Genomic DNA, 12,951 nt, shown 5'->3' with positions numbered 1-12,951 from the left:
GGTGGTGTGGGGGGCATTTTTTTGTGATCAGAGCATATTCAGGTTACTCTTGCTCTGCTGTATCACATGGGTTGTCTGGACTCGAGGGATGAGATGCTTCAAGTTGATATTACTGGACCAGGAATGTGAAGGACACCAGCAGTTGCTGCTCCAACATGGTTATATAAGTGGAAGTCCACACAGAAAGCCCAGTGCTGACTGCAGAGAGCAAGCAAGCCAAGGTGAAGGGAGGCATATTAAAACTTCTCTTCGAACTGGTTTGAAATAAGGTGTGAATAGTAATTTGTACCCTATTACCTCTTAAATGCAGGTCTGCACACCTATCTGTGTCTCTGAGGTCTTCTCTGTTCCTTGGGGACATGAGAAAAACAGACACTCTAGAGAATTGTTCATAAAGCTGTAAGGTGATTTACTTAACTCATGTTAGTTTGTGGCAAAGCCAGGTCTAGAAACTGTGTCCTCAGATTCCCACCCTGATGTTCTTAATGGACCGAAGAAACTTCAAACTTGGAAAATGCTTTCAAATGCTTGATAAATGATTAATAAGTATGTGCTGAAAACATGGCAACTTTTTATCATGTATATTTTTGGGGGGAGAGGAGAAGGTATTATAAGTCTTCATCTAACAATTATTTACATTTAAAATAATATTTTAATATTTTCTTTCTAAAATAGCTTTGAAGTATTTTTTGGTTAAACAGAAAAACGTCAACTTTTAGACACAGTTTGAAGAGCTGTATCTAAGCTCTTGGGGGGAGAGGAGAAGGTATTATAAGTCTTCATCTAACAATTATTTACATTTAAAATAAAATTTTAATATTTTCTTTCTAAAATAGCTTTGAAGTATTTTTTGGTTAAACAGAAAAACGTGAACTTTTAGATACAGTTTGAAGAGCAGTTTCATGCTGAAACCAATAATTCACTCTGATGCACAAAGTAGGTTTTTGTTTGTGTATTCCTCTCCCAGGGATGTTTGCTTAAGAATGTTACCCACTTAGGTGGTGCTTCCTGTGTGCCAGGCACTGATCTAAGCACATACGTGCTAATTCATTTGCTCTTCGCAACTGTACGAGGAGGAGATTGCTCCTGTTGTTTCCATTTTACTAATGTGTAGGCCAAAGAGGTAGAACAGGCAAGTCAGCAACCTGCCTTAGGTCACATCGCTGGCAAATAGTGAAGAACAGGATTTCAGCCCAGGCAGTCTGTCACTCATTTCACCACCTTCTGGTTAGGTTCTCAGCTGTTTTTCTAGCTCGCTGAACAAACAGCAGGTCTGGATTGGGCTACAAACTGATTGCCAGAGTGTGGGCTATCCCCTTTCACTCTGGTAAGCAGGGCCTAAGCAGTCAAACTTTTTAACTCCGGGAGGTGAAGTCCCGTCAGCTTACTTTTACAAGTAAAGGGATTTCTGTAGACTGTGACCACCTTTGCAGGTCCAGGCTGGCGAGGCTTTCTCCCGGTGTGTGGAGCGCAGCTGCTGAAACCTGACAATCACTGCTGCACCATCTCAGGGTATATTTGTCTTGCAGCATTCTCAGGAGGCACAGGATATATCCGACTGATGTGAAACTTTGAGCACTGGAAACCTCTGATGTTTGAAGATTTTGAAAGGCCTTTCTCAAAAATGTTTGTCTGTCCTGAGGGCAAAGTCACTACAATGTGGAAATAGCTCTTGATAGCTTTAGGCTCCTGCTTTAGAGATTATTGGCATCAGTGTTATCCTGCCTTTGGGGACTCAGCTTTGCTAGTCCTTGAGATGTACCCAGGGTTGAGGTTCCTATTCAACCACTATTTTCTGCCAAGTGTGTTCATAGAGAGGCAGCATTGAGGTAAAGGATCAGGTGCTTAGCGGTTTGTTTCCTGGCAAGGAGAGACAATTACCTAATGACTTTCCCCTGAACAATGGAAGGAGAGCCAGGCAGTGAATGCTGAAAGTACAGGTATGCCCCTGGGGACATGGTTGTTTGGGGACCTCAGTATTCCTATGCTGGAGACTGAAACTGTCATGCAGTGTGATGTCTTAGGAGGAGAGGGGTAAATACAAACAAAAATACCCTGAAAAAGTCATCTAACTGAACAGATATACACAAAAATAAAATGTGTTTGGCAAATGCTGCTGCCTTTTACACTAATGTGTTTAAAAAATAAATGAGGACTAATCAGTGTGTATTTTTCTAGGTATCACTGCTAGTTCTTAATTTCGCAGGTTGAAAGCCCGCAATGAGTTTGTTATGCCACCTACCTCTCACTCTTCCCTTCTGGTCTCATGCCCACATACCCATCCGGCCAGCTCTCTCCCTTGCTGAACTCCAAGCGGCCTCTCTGCCTTCTTGGCACAAGCCTTCCTATCTCAGTCCAGTTCCAGCCACAGGAACTGCACCTGTCGTCACAGTCCAAGCCCACCAGTTTAGTCTTTTAGTTGTTCTCGCAAGGACATGCCCAGTCTGCTTGAAGTAGCCTCTCTGGGCAATGTTTATTTCAATGGAGAAAATTTCTGGGTTTTATTTTTGTTTTTCAGAGTGGTAAGATGGTTATGTGGAGAAAATGCTTCCTTTAATTTTCTTAAAATGTTGGTAGAATGGAGAAAATTCTCTATGTTGTATTGACATTTATACGTAGATCCCTATGTCCCCATTAACATGAATATAGACACGCTCTTATACCTACATTCTACACATATATATTAAACAGCTATAAAAAGAGGCCATCCAGGGCATAATTTTAAAAAGTGAGAATCAAGAACTAACAGGGGAGGAAATTAGAATAGTAAATAAAAGACTTAGCTCATAGATTACCTGTAAAAAAACTATGTTTTTGGGAAAGTATAGAAGAGATGATAATTAGGTAGGAATAAATTATATCAAAGATCCATTTATTGAGTTATCCCTTTATGCCCGGTATTAAGCACTTTGCATATATTACTTCATTTAATTCTCATTGAAATTCTAAGTGGTAGATATAACAGTGGCTTTATGCTGTTGAGTATAAGCAGACACAAATGTTAAATAATTTGACCAAGGTTTTGTAGCAGACAAATGATAAAATCTGAATCCTGATCTCTCTGACACTGTCCTCCATCCTCAAAAGTGAGGGAGTGGGACTAGGAGATAGTTATGGCTTTCAACTTTTCCTTGTCTAAAGAACTTGACCTGCACTTGAGATAGCATTTTAATGGACAGGCATATGAATCACCCAAATGATGGTGATTCCGAAGCTAAGAGTAAAAAAAAGACTTGGGGAAACTTGATTGGAAGGGCTCTTGGGATGTGGGAAACTATATATAAATGTCAGGCTGTGTTAATTATGAAGAAAGTTGTCCCTTGGCTGTAGTATAAAGAATGAGAGATGCTGTGGGGCCATATCATAGCCAAGTCTGCAGATAATGGGAGAAAACTGAGGCTCATTCAGCTTTATCAGATTACAGATTCTTGGGGTCACCATAAAAATTAATGCTTTTCCACAGGAGACCAAGTAAAGCACCAGGCTAAAGAGTAGACCTATGCCTGTCAGGGTCTGACTGTGGACAGGAGTATTTGAGTGGATAGGATTAATGATTAGACATGGCATAAGTGAAGAAGGAGAACAAGCTGATGACAGATAAAGGGACAAACTGTCCTTTTGGCTTTATCAGTTTATGTCTGAGCACATATTGAGAGGCTTGAAAATCATGCAGTTGCAGGGATCAGGGAAGGAACTCACAGAAGCCATCCAATCTAGGTTTTTGATTTTGTTTTTGCCACTATTGCTCCATTTAAATGTCAGATGTCCACACTTAAACATCAAGTTAAACATCAGGCATCAGGGGCACCTGGGTGGCTCAGTCGGTTAAGTGTCCAGCTCAGGTCATGATCTCACAGTTTTGAGTTCGAGTCCCACATGGGGCTCTGCACTGACTGCTTGGAATTCTCTCTCTCTCTCTCTCTCTCTCTCTCTCTCTCTCTGTCCCCTCCTGCTTGCTTGCGTGTGCACGTGTGCTCTCTCTCTCTCTCTCTCTCTCTCTCTCAAAATAAATAAACCTAAAAAACAAAACAAAACATCAAACATCAACACATAAGCATTGCATATGCCCAGTGTTTCACAAAGTCACTCATGAATTATCACCTTTGACTTCTGTCTGCTGCTCATCACTTTTTTTTCTTTCAAGATTTTATTTAAAATCAAGTTAGTTAACATACAGTGTAGTATTGCTTTCAGGAGTAGCATTTAGTGATTCATCACTTACTTACAACACCCAGTGCTCATCACAAGTACTCTCCCTAATCCCCATCATACATTTAGTCCATCCCCCCCCCCTTCCCTCCAGCAACCCTCAATTTGTTCTCTATAGTTAAGAGTTTTTTATGGTTTGCATCCCTCTCTGTTTTTATCTTATTTGATTTTTCCTTCCTTTCCCCTGTGTTCAGCTGTTTTGTTTCTTAAATTCCACATATGAATGAAATCATATGGTATTTGTCTTTCTCTGATTGACTTATTTTACTTAGCATAATAGAGTCTAGTTCCATCCATGTCCTTGCAGGTAGAAGCCATCCAGTTTAAACAGTAAAGACTTATAGACTAGGCGTCCAGAAAGCTTATGACTTGCTCAGGTCACTTTGCTACATAAGGGTGGAGTGAGGACTAGAATTTAAATTTGCACTGCTTTGCCATAATATTAGTCTGCCTCTCGTAAAGGTGTTGATTAAGAAGGTGGATAACAGTAGTATCTAACAGTTGATGTTTTCATTTTAACAGAGCCACAGAAATGGGTCAGGTAGATAAGAAAGGAAGGAGAGAAGGAAAAGAAAAGAATAAGAAAAAAGAAGAGAAAAGAAAGAGAGAAGGAGGGAGACTACAATCTTCTCTGGAGGAGATATTATTTTCTTTATCCAGTTGGCTGTGGGTTGGGTCATATTTGGCCAGTCTGGAACAGGGACCAGCCTTTACCACAGTTTATAATGATACTTTATGTGTCATCATTTATTGCTTTTGTCCTCTCTATAATGGAAGCTTCACAAAGACTGGGACCCTATCTGTGGTTTTGTTTGTCTGTTTGTTTTGTTTTTATATCTCTGTTTTGGTAAATATAATGCCTGGGTAGATTGTTATAAAATATATGTTAAAAGCACAGAGTTCCAGTGCGAGGATGAATTAACTGATTGTGTCAGAATTATCTGGGGAACTTGTTTAAAGTGATGGATCTGACCACCACTCCAGACCAATTGAATCAGAATCTCTAGAAGGGCCTTGAGAATAGCTGCCATCACAGTATGACCTGGCAGGGCCTGAGGCACACGGTGCAGGATGGCTTCTACCAAGGTCAGTAGTCTTCATGACTTTACCTCAGGAGAGTGACCCTCCCCTCTAATGCTACAGTGGAAACATCTCATTCTGGGAACAAACAGGCATGGAGGTGGGGATGGATCATTGACTGTTGACCTTGAAAAGAACCTCACTTCTCTGTCTTCTCTCTTTTCTTAAAGCCTTGGTGATCAGTGGCCAGGAAGTGGGGGGTCGAAGGGCACGAATACCAGTTCTTCACACAGCCCCTCTCAGCTGTTTCGGGGAATAGTAACTGAGGAGGGATTGGCTGAGACCAAGGAAGTGGGAAGCTAAGACCCATTCCATAGCACATCAGTATTCCTAAACAGAACATAACAGGAGCCAAAAGGGGAAAAAAAGTCTGTCATGTGGAAATGAGGGGTACTCTGAAAGGGTTAGTGGGTACAGAGAAAAGGATATATTTGAGAAATGAAAAGATTATGTATATTATATAATCCATGCCCACTGCCTTGATTTATCTTGTTTAAGCCCTGAAGATCCCCCTTTGCCAAAAAACTGTTCACCATCAGATATGTTTCTGAACACTTACAGCAGGTGTCAATTTTTCAGTCTTTCCATTTGGGAGTAGGCTGCGGGAAAGTTTCAGATTTCCTCTTTAATCTCCATCATCTCTGTATCTATTCTCCTGTGATATCATTACCTACTTTAATCCTTAAGAAGCACTTAGCCAATTTCAGCCTGAGACATCATTATATTTCCCGTGGGGTTAATGGAATTGGTGTGGAATTACTAAGGTACTGCTCTATGGGAATCTTGAAGCATTTTTAAGTGTGATGTAGGGTATAGGGAAGTCCCTGATTCACAAGGAGAAGTATTTTATATAGAGAGCGTGCAGTTCAAGAAGACAGCTTATTGGCTCCGAAGAACCTAGGCATCTTCAGGAAACACTCAGCTTTTTAGGTTTGCAAGATAGACAGAAGGGTCTTGTTTGATTGTCCTTGTGCCAGATTTTTGTTGCTTCCCTGTGGGAGAAAATGCAACAAGTTTGTACCATAGGTCAGCACCAAACTGGAATCTCCAGCCCTAGTCCCAGTGCTTTTTGGTCATCCTCTCTGCTTCTGCCAAACAGTAAGGAGGAGGCCACAAGACATTGGTAAGTGGGTCCTTCACAAATGGGTCTTTATTTTAAATATGATCTGGGTCCCAAGTATAGCTTTTGGCACTTCTGTCCTGCAGAGTTTGGATCTAAGCCCTTGAGACCACTCTCACATTCACAGTGGCATCCGCCTTCCTTATTCTCAGAAGACAAACCTTACCTGCATCTGCAGTGAGATCAGTGTCACCCACTTTATCCCTTTGTTACCTTCTGACAGGTGAAACAGCTCACATCACACCCTACTTTTCAAAATAGAATGTTCCCCTCTATGCATTCATCTTTCCTTTTCTTCCTGTCTCAGAGCAAGAAATGATAGGTTGCCTTTTGAAGGCAGGGTGTATGTGCTTTCTGGGCTCCTGGCATCATGCCTTTTGGTCATTTGTACTCTTTTGCATCTTTTAGTGTCTCTCTTTTCACTAGATTCTTTACTCTTCCACAAATATGGATAAGTCTATCTTTTTTATAACAAACAAAAAGAACACAAAAACTTCCATTGGTCTTGCTGTTGATTTAGACTCTCTCATTAAATCACCAGGCGAGCCCTTGTCATCCATCCATTTAAGTGTCCACCTGTCCATTCATCCATCCAGTGAACATTTATCTGTGTATCCATCCAACATTAACTGAGTGCTTACTGTGACCTTATTATACACATTAGATAACTGAGCCCCAGAGAATCAAGAGAACCAAACAAAGTCACATAACTTGCCATCCTGAAGTGTATTTACGTTTTGAACTTTCAGCTAGATGGGAGGGCTACTTTTGATTTAAATGCCCAATTCAGTTGATGCTTTTTAGTTCTCATCTTACTTGATCTGTAAAATCTTTGGGGTGAAGCATGAGTTGGGAAAAAGCACTAGAGGGATATTTTTAAGACTATGAAATGGTAAATTTATATTTTAATTTTATAGTTGTCAGATTAAAACCAGTTTTATTCCACTGTGACAAGCCCACTAAGTTTAAGCTTAAGCCCACTAATTTTACAATCTAAATTTGTTTATAAGGGCTCTGCTGTTTACATTGTAGGTTATGCACCAGAGAGAAGTATTCAAAGTGACACCAGATATGTGTGTGTTAAATAACACCATCTGCCCATTTGGATCTGTGCAGCTATTTAAAAATACTGTGGGGTGCTGGCCCAAAGCCTGTCATGTTTTGGGATAAGGGGCAGATTATTATGCTAGCCCCAGATTAGAAGACTTGGTTTGAAGTTCATGGCTGCAAGTCCTTTCCTACTTCTTTTTACTAGTTGTTCCTCGAATACATATTAGAGTCTCTGCCCTAGGGTACTAGGCACTCTAATATGGTATAAAGAAAGATCGTGATAGGTTAGAAGCCATCTACTGCTGTGATACAACAGACCTGAGCAGACCCTCTTTTTCTCTCCAAACAGCTGCATGAATAACCCAGTCTTTACTGAGATCTGTTATTCCTGCATTAGAAATACTGGGTGGAAGGTCTGTCTCCTATTATAATGGAAATACCTCACCAATATGAATCACTTATACCTTAGGATGAATGTCCTGTTTGATAGACTACTTCTGTATTGATTCTAATAGCTAAGAAAGCAAAGGGACAGTAGAGTCAGAGGCATTGGGAAATTAAGATTTGGAAAGGGAAATGATTAGGCTACATCTGTGTTTCAATGCGCACTAGAGTTAGAAAAAGGTGTCTTGTTACAGGGCCCTGGTGAGATTAGGGGTACAGAGCTGGGGCTTCAGTCTAAACAGCTCCTTAATTTGCTGTGTGACTTTGGTCATTCCTCATTCTTCATCTGTAAATAGAGACTGTACGTGATCCTTTAGGGTCCCTTTTAGTGCTGACATTCTGTGATTCTCCTGGAGAAACTGAGAAATCTAGAGTTCCAAGGTATTTTTTTTTTTTTTTTTGTCTTGTTTTTGTGATGGGTATGGGCTATGTCAGGAGCAACCTGTGAGAAGCATTGTGATCTGTGGCATGGACTGGTAGTATCAGGGGCCACATCTGCATTATGTAACCCTGGAGCACAGCCTGTGCCTGGTGTGGAGCACTTCCTGCTATGTGACTGAATCAATGAACTAAGGCCTGGCAGGTGCCCAGGCAGCATAATATAGAAAGCAGAGCAAAGGCTTAGGGCAACGAAAGCTCTCCCCCACAGTGACTGAGAGCCATTGCCAGTTCTGTGCCCAGTGTTCTGGGTCCTTTGGAGCTTGTCTTCTCTTCTAATAAAGGCAAAGCCACGAATCTCTTGAGGGCTTTGTCTGGGGGTCAGGACTGAATGGTGAACAGTACCCTTTTTCACAATGATTTCTAGGGCTTTCAGCCAACAACTTAGCAACAGACAAGAAGATGCTGTACTAGCCTGAATCACAGATAAGTGAAAGAGGAGTGCATCAGCATGTCAGGTATGCTGTGTGTGGGAGGCATGTACATCATCAATATAATAAATGGTAGCTTTGCTATTACTTTTGAGAACCACACATGCAACGGGCGCTGAGCTAGTTTCTTTTACATGGGGTTTGAAACTAGGTGTTTTACCTGGGTGTAAAAATTGAGGAACCTTGAGAATGAATAATGAATATGATTTCCACTTTATAATAGAAGAAACTGATGTTCAAATAGATAAAATAACTTGCCTAAGGTTACAAACTCCCTGGACTCATGGTTTGTAAATTTACTATTCTTGAACTTTCTTCCTTCGTTAAGCAAGATCTCTTATTGCTAGCATTCCAAGTGTTATAGACTAGTCCTGTCCCTTCTTAGTTTTTATATCATAGTCTCCCCTGTCTGCCAGGTGAAATTACTTGAATGTCTTCACATGTGAAAATTCACATAGTCAGATGGGTAAATTTTTGGAATTAAATTAAACTCATGTTCTAGAATTGGAAACATTTGGTTTGACTGATAGCTCCTTCTGATAATTCGTAGGTATTTTTTCTGCCTTAAAAGAGTGTGTGTGTGTGTGTGTGTGTGTGTGTGTGTGTGTTTAGTAGAGCAAACAAAAGACAACATTGATTTTTAAATAATAGCCCAAAGCCCATTCCAGAGTCGATAACAAAATCTTGTTCTTATGAAATAAGTAAGGATAAAGGTGATTAATTCTATGTTAGTTCCACATTCTGTATTATAAGAATATGGTATAGTTAACCCTGTGAGACTCTGGGATATAGCTGATTCTTAAATTTCTTCTGTGTGATGATTTGCGGCTGCTTAAGGCACAAATCCCAAATCAGACAGGGAGGAGAGGAAAAGATGTGGGAGAGAGCAGCTTTAATCATGGTGGGAGTGTTCACTGGAGGGACCAAGGGGCAGGGAAGCAGGCTTGGGGGGTGTCGCTTGCTTTCCCAGTGCTTACAAGTCCTGATTGCAGCCTAGTCAGATGAGTGTTATTGCTTCTTTCCTTTTATTAATGAAAATTATTTCTTTTCTCCTTTGCAATTCATGGTACGTAATAATTGGTAAGCTGGTGGACTAGGAAACATTAATAGTGTTCAACAGATGCTTGTACTTGTAAAGCACTTCTTAGCAAGTGGGACATTGCAGAGTATCTCAGTAATTGACTACCATCCATACAAGAAATGGGATGCCTTTCATTCCTTCTGTAAAACCAGCATTTCTCTAAGGAAATACTTATTTTTAAAATACAAATAAAGTTTTGCTATCAAAATTTTTATGCAGGTATGGCTTTATCAGAATGTAAGTTGCCAAGAATTGGAATATTTTAAACCATATTTCTAAAACTTGCTTATTTGTATACATTTCTGGAGTTGTCTTTAGCTATGATGATTTTGTTATTAGAATATTCTGTAAATTTGGAGGAAAATAATATTGAGCAGCTCTTAACAGTGTTCTTTTATCCATGATTGTAGTTATAGATTTTCCTTGAAAGCCATTATTAAGTGGAGAAAACTACATTGAGAATTTAAAATGTAATTGGTGTTTTAATTTTATTAAACTTTAATGTTTAGAATAAATTAAGCAAAATTCTTGGGATAAAAAATTAAGTATTTAAGATGGATGTAATTTGTAAATACAGCAAATATGTGTTCAGAAATCATGGACAGTAACAAGGACCATAATCACGTTTATTATTTTTCTATTCTAGATATTTGAATGGTGGTATTTTCGCAAGTATGGAACATCATTCATTGAACAAGTGTCAGTAAGCCACTTGCGCCCCCTCCTGGGAGGGGTTGACAACAACTCCTCCAACAATTCTAACTCCAGTAATGGGGACTCAGATTCCAACAGGCAAAGTGTCTCAGGTATGGAAAGTCCTTCGCTTTGAACATTATTTGCTTATTTTTACTAAATTATTATGACTATAAGACAGTATAATGCTGTTATTTAAATATGAGACTCTAGAGAAAAATGCAGTTTATTTTCCCAAGGAGTTGACAGCATCTACCAGAGAAGTAGAATATAAGCATCACAGAGAAAGGAAATATTTATTTTGTTTAGCTTTACCTTTTCTCCAATTTGATTTAGCTAAAGATCATTCATTTAGGTCAGTGTTCCCAGCCTGGGTCTCCAGCCTCCTTGTCCCTAGTTTCTCAACCCTTACTGAATGTGTCCATTCTGTTCCATGCTAATTGCAGCTTATGCCTACCTAGATGTGATCACATCACTCCTTTGCTTAAAAGGCTTCCTCAGTTCCCATTATACTGAAGAGAAAGCCCAGATTCCAGATTCCTTAGCATAGCATAAATAGCATAAGCTGCTTTCAACCTGTCTTGCCAGCACTGGCTTCAGTCACAATCCTGTCCCTCTCATTTTCTTTCTTTCTTTTTTTTAAATTTATTTATTTATTTTGAAAGAGACAGAGAGAGATCATGAACAGGGGAAGGAGAGAGAGAGATGGAGAGAGAGAATCCCAAGCAGACTCCACTCTCAGCACAGAGCCCGACATGGGGTTTAACATGGGGTTGGTTGATCTCACAACCATGAGATCGTGACCCAAGCCGTTATCAAGAGTCCGACCCTTAACCAGTTGAGCCACCTAGGTGCCCCTCCTTTTCATTTCTTGAACATGCCATGTTTTCTCATGACTCTTTCCCTAAAAGTCTATCTTCCTCTCTCACGTGTTTGCCTGACTTTTGTAACCCAGCTCCAGTGTTACCTCCTGGGAAGCCTTCTCTGACGGGTTGTACAATATCTCTCCACCTTCACTGACTTGTAATATTTTTATCTTTAGCAAAATTTATCAAATTGCACTATAATGTTTTAGCTTACTGCTTTATTGCAGATTTTTTAGCACTTTGCACAGTGCCTGCTCCATCACTGAAACTCAGTGAATGAACAAATGAGTACAATCAAGGCCTGTAATTTCTCCATTCATAAAAGAAGAAGGAAGAATAGGATTTACTAGCTTGGTCTCTTTATTAGCTTAGTAAACATTTCCTAAGTCCCTAATATGAACCTGGCCTTGTATAGGTTCTGATGAGTATTAGTGATTTTTAAAAAAGCCAAAGTTCTTGCCTTCATGGAACTCTTGTCTACTGAAGGAGACACAGTGGTAAGTGCTCTGATTACATGAGGGGAGCATACAATGCTGTGGAGAAAAAAAGAGGGGTTCCTGACCAAAACTGGGAGAAGAAGTTTGCTTTTTGAAGGGGAGCGCACCGGTTCTGATACTTGAAGGATGAAGAGGAAGAAATTAAAGAACTAGATTAGATCTTTTTTTTTTTTTCATTCTCCTAGAGTAACTCAGTCCACATTTCGTAACTCAGTCCACCTGTCTAGCCAGGTGATAATCATCAAGGAACATTGCACATATATTTTATATCTGGTGTTGATCCAGTGCCCTTTCAATAGACCCTTTGCCAGCCAGCTGTGAGTGGCAGTGGGCACCACCAGGTACACGTTGATTTCATCCTAAAGGGTACATGTGTGAGAGATGGCACCACTCAGGTAGCAAAATTGTCTGGGACTTTGTCAACGTACCTACTTTGTGAAAGAAACAGAAAGAGAGCTGAGCCAAGTGAAACGGTAACCACCACTGTAACAAGTGTGGTGCATTATTGTAATGGAGGGTCTTGGTCACTTAGTCATCATCACATCAACAGTTGTGGATAACTGCCGTCACTTTGCATCTGCCGTGAGAACCCAACAGATTAAATGTGCTCTGGTCTGATTAGAGTTACTATAGTCTTGGAATGGTACAAAACGTAGCAAATTAACAGATTGGAAGTGGAAAGCAGCCTCATTTGAAGCCATTCTTCATTGTGAGTACATTTTTATTTTCGTTAAAATCCTCTCTCTCCCCAATTTAAGTTTCTTGGCATCATTTCTTAGAGTTTACACTCTTCTTACTGTCACTATTATTTTGCTGTCTCTCTGTGGATGCCTTGAAGTAAGCCTTATGTATTATATAAGTCTTGATGGTATTCTTAGTGCTTTCATAGCAGTTTTTAGAGGAAGCACCTAAACCCTTTATAAAAATATATTTTAAAATAATAATCATGATGGGGCGCCTGAATGGCTCAGTCGGTTAAGCATCCGACTTCAGCTCGGGTCATGATCTCACAGGTCGTGAATTCGAGCCCCATGTCAGGCTC

The 12,951-nt window shown here is 40.1% G+C and overlaps 1 protein-coding gene across 8 annotated transcripts in view; it reads left to right on the top strand.

The window, feature by feature from the left end:
- ST7 (suppression of tumorigenicity 7) overlaps positions 1–12,951 on the top strand; it is a 267,683-nt gene that overhangs the window by 148,325 nt on the left and 106,407 nt on the right. For all 8 annotated transcript variants that reach the window (XR_009260286.1, XM_058724505.1, XM_058724507.1 and 5 more), the window contains one exon: positions 10,500–10,659. Coding sequence is in view for 7 of the 8 variants with exons in the window: in XM_058724505.1 (XP_058580488.1) it covers positions 10,500–10,659 (160 nt within the window). In the remaining variant the exon portion in view is untranslated. The remainder of the gene's footprint in view (positions 1–10,499; positions 10,660–12,951) is intronic.

The sequence above is a fragment of the Neofelis nebulosa genome, chromosome 4 (genome assembly GCF_028018385.1).
Source record: "Neofelis nebulosa isolate mNeoNeb1 chromosome 4, mNeoNeb1.pri, whole genome shotgun sequence".
NCBI classification, from domain to species: Eukaryota; Metazoa; Chordata; class Mammalia; order Carnivora; family Felidae; genus Neofelis; species Neofelis nebulosa.
This window is presented reverse-complemented; position numbering and strand designations above follow the sequence as displayed.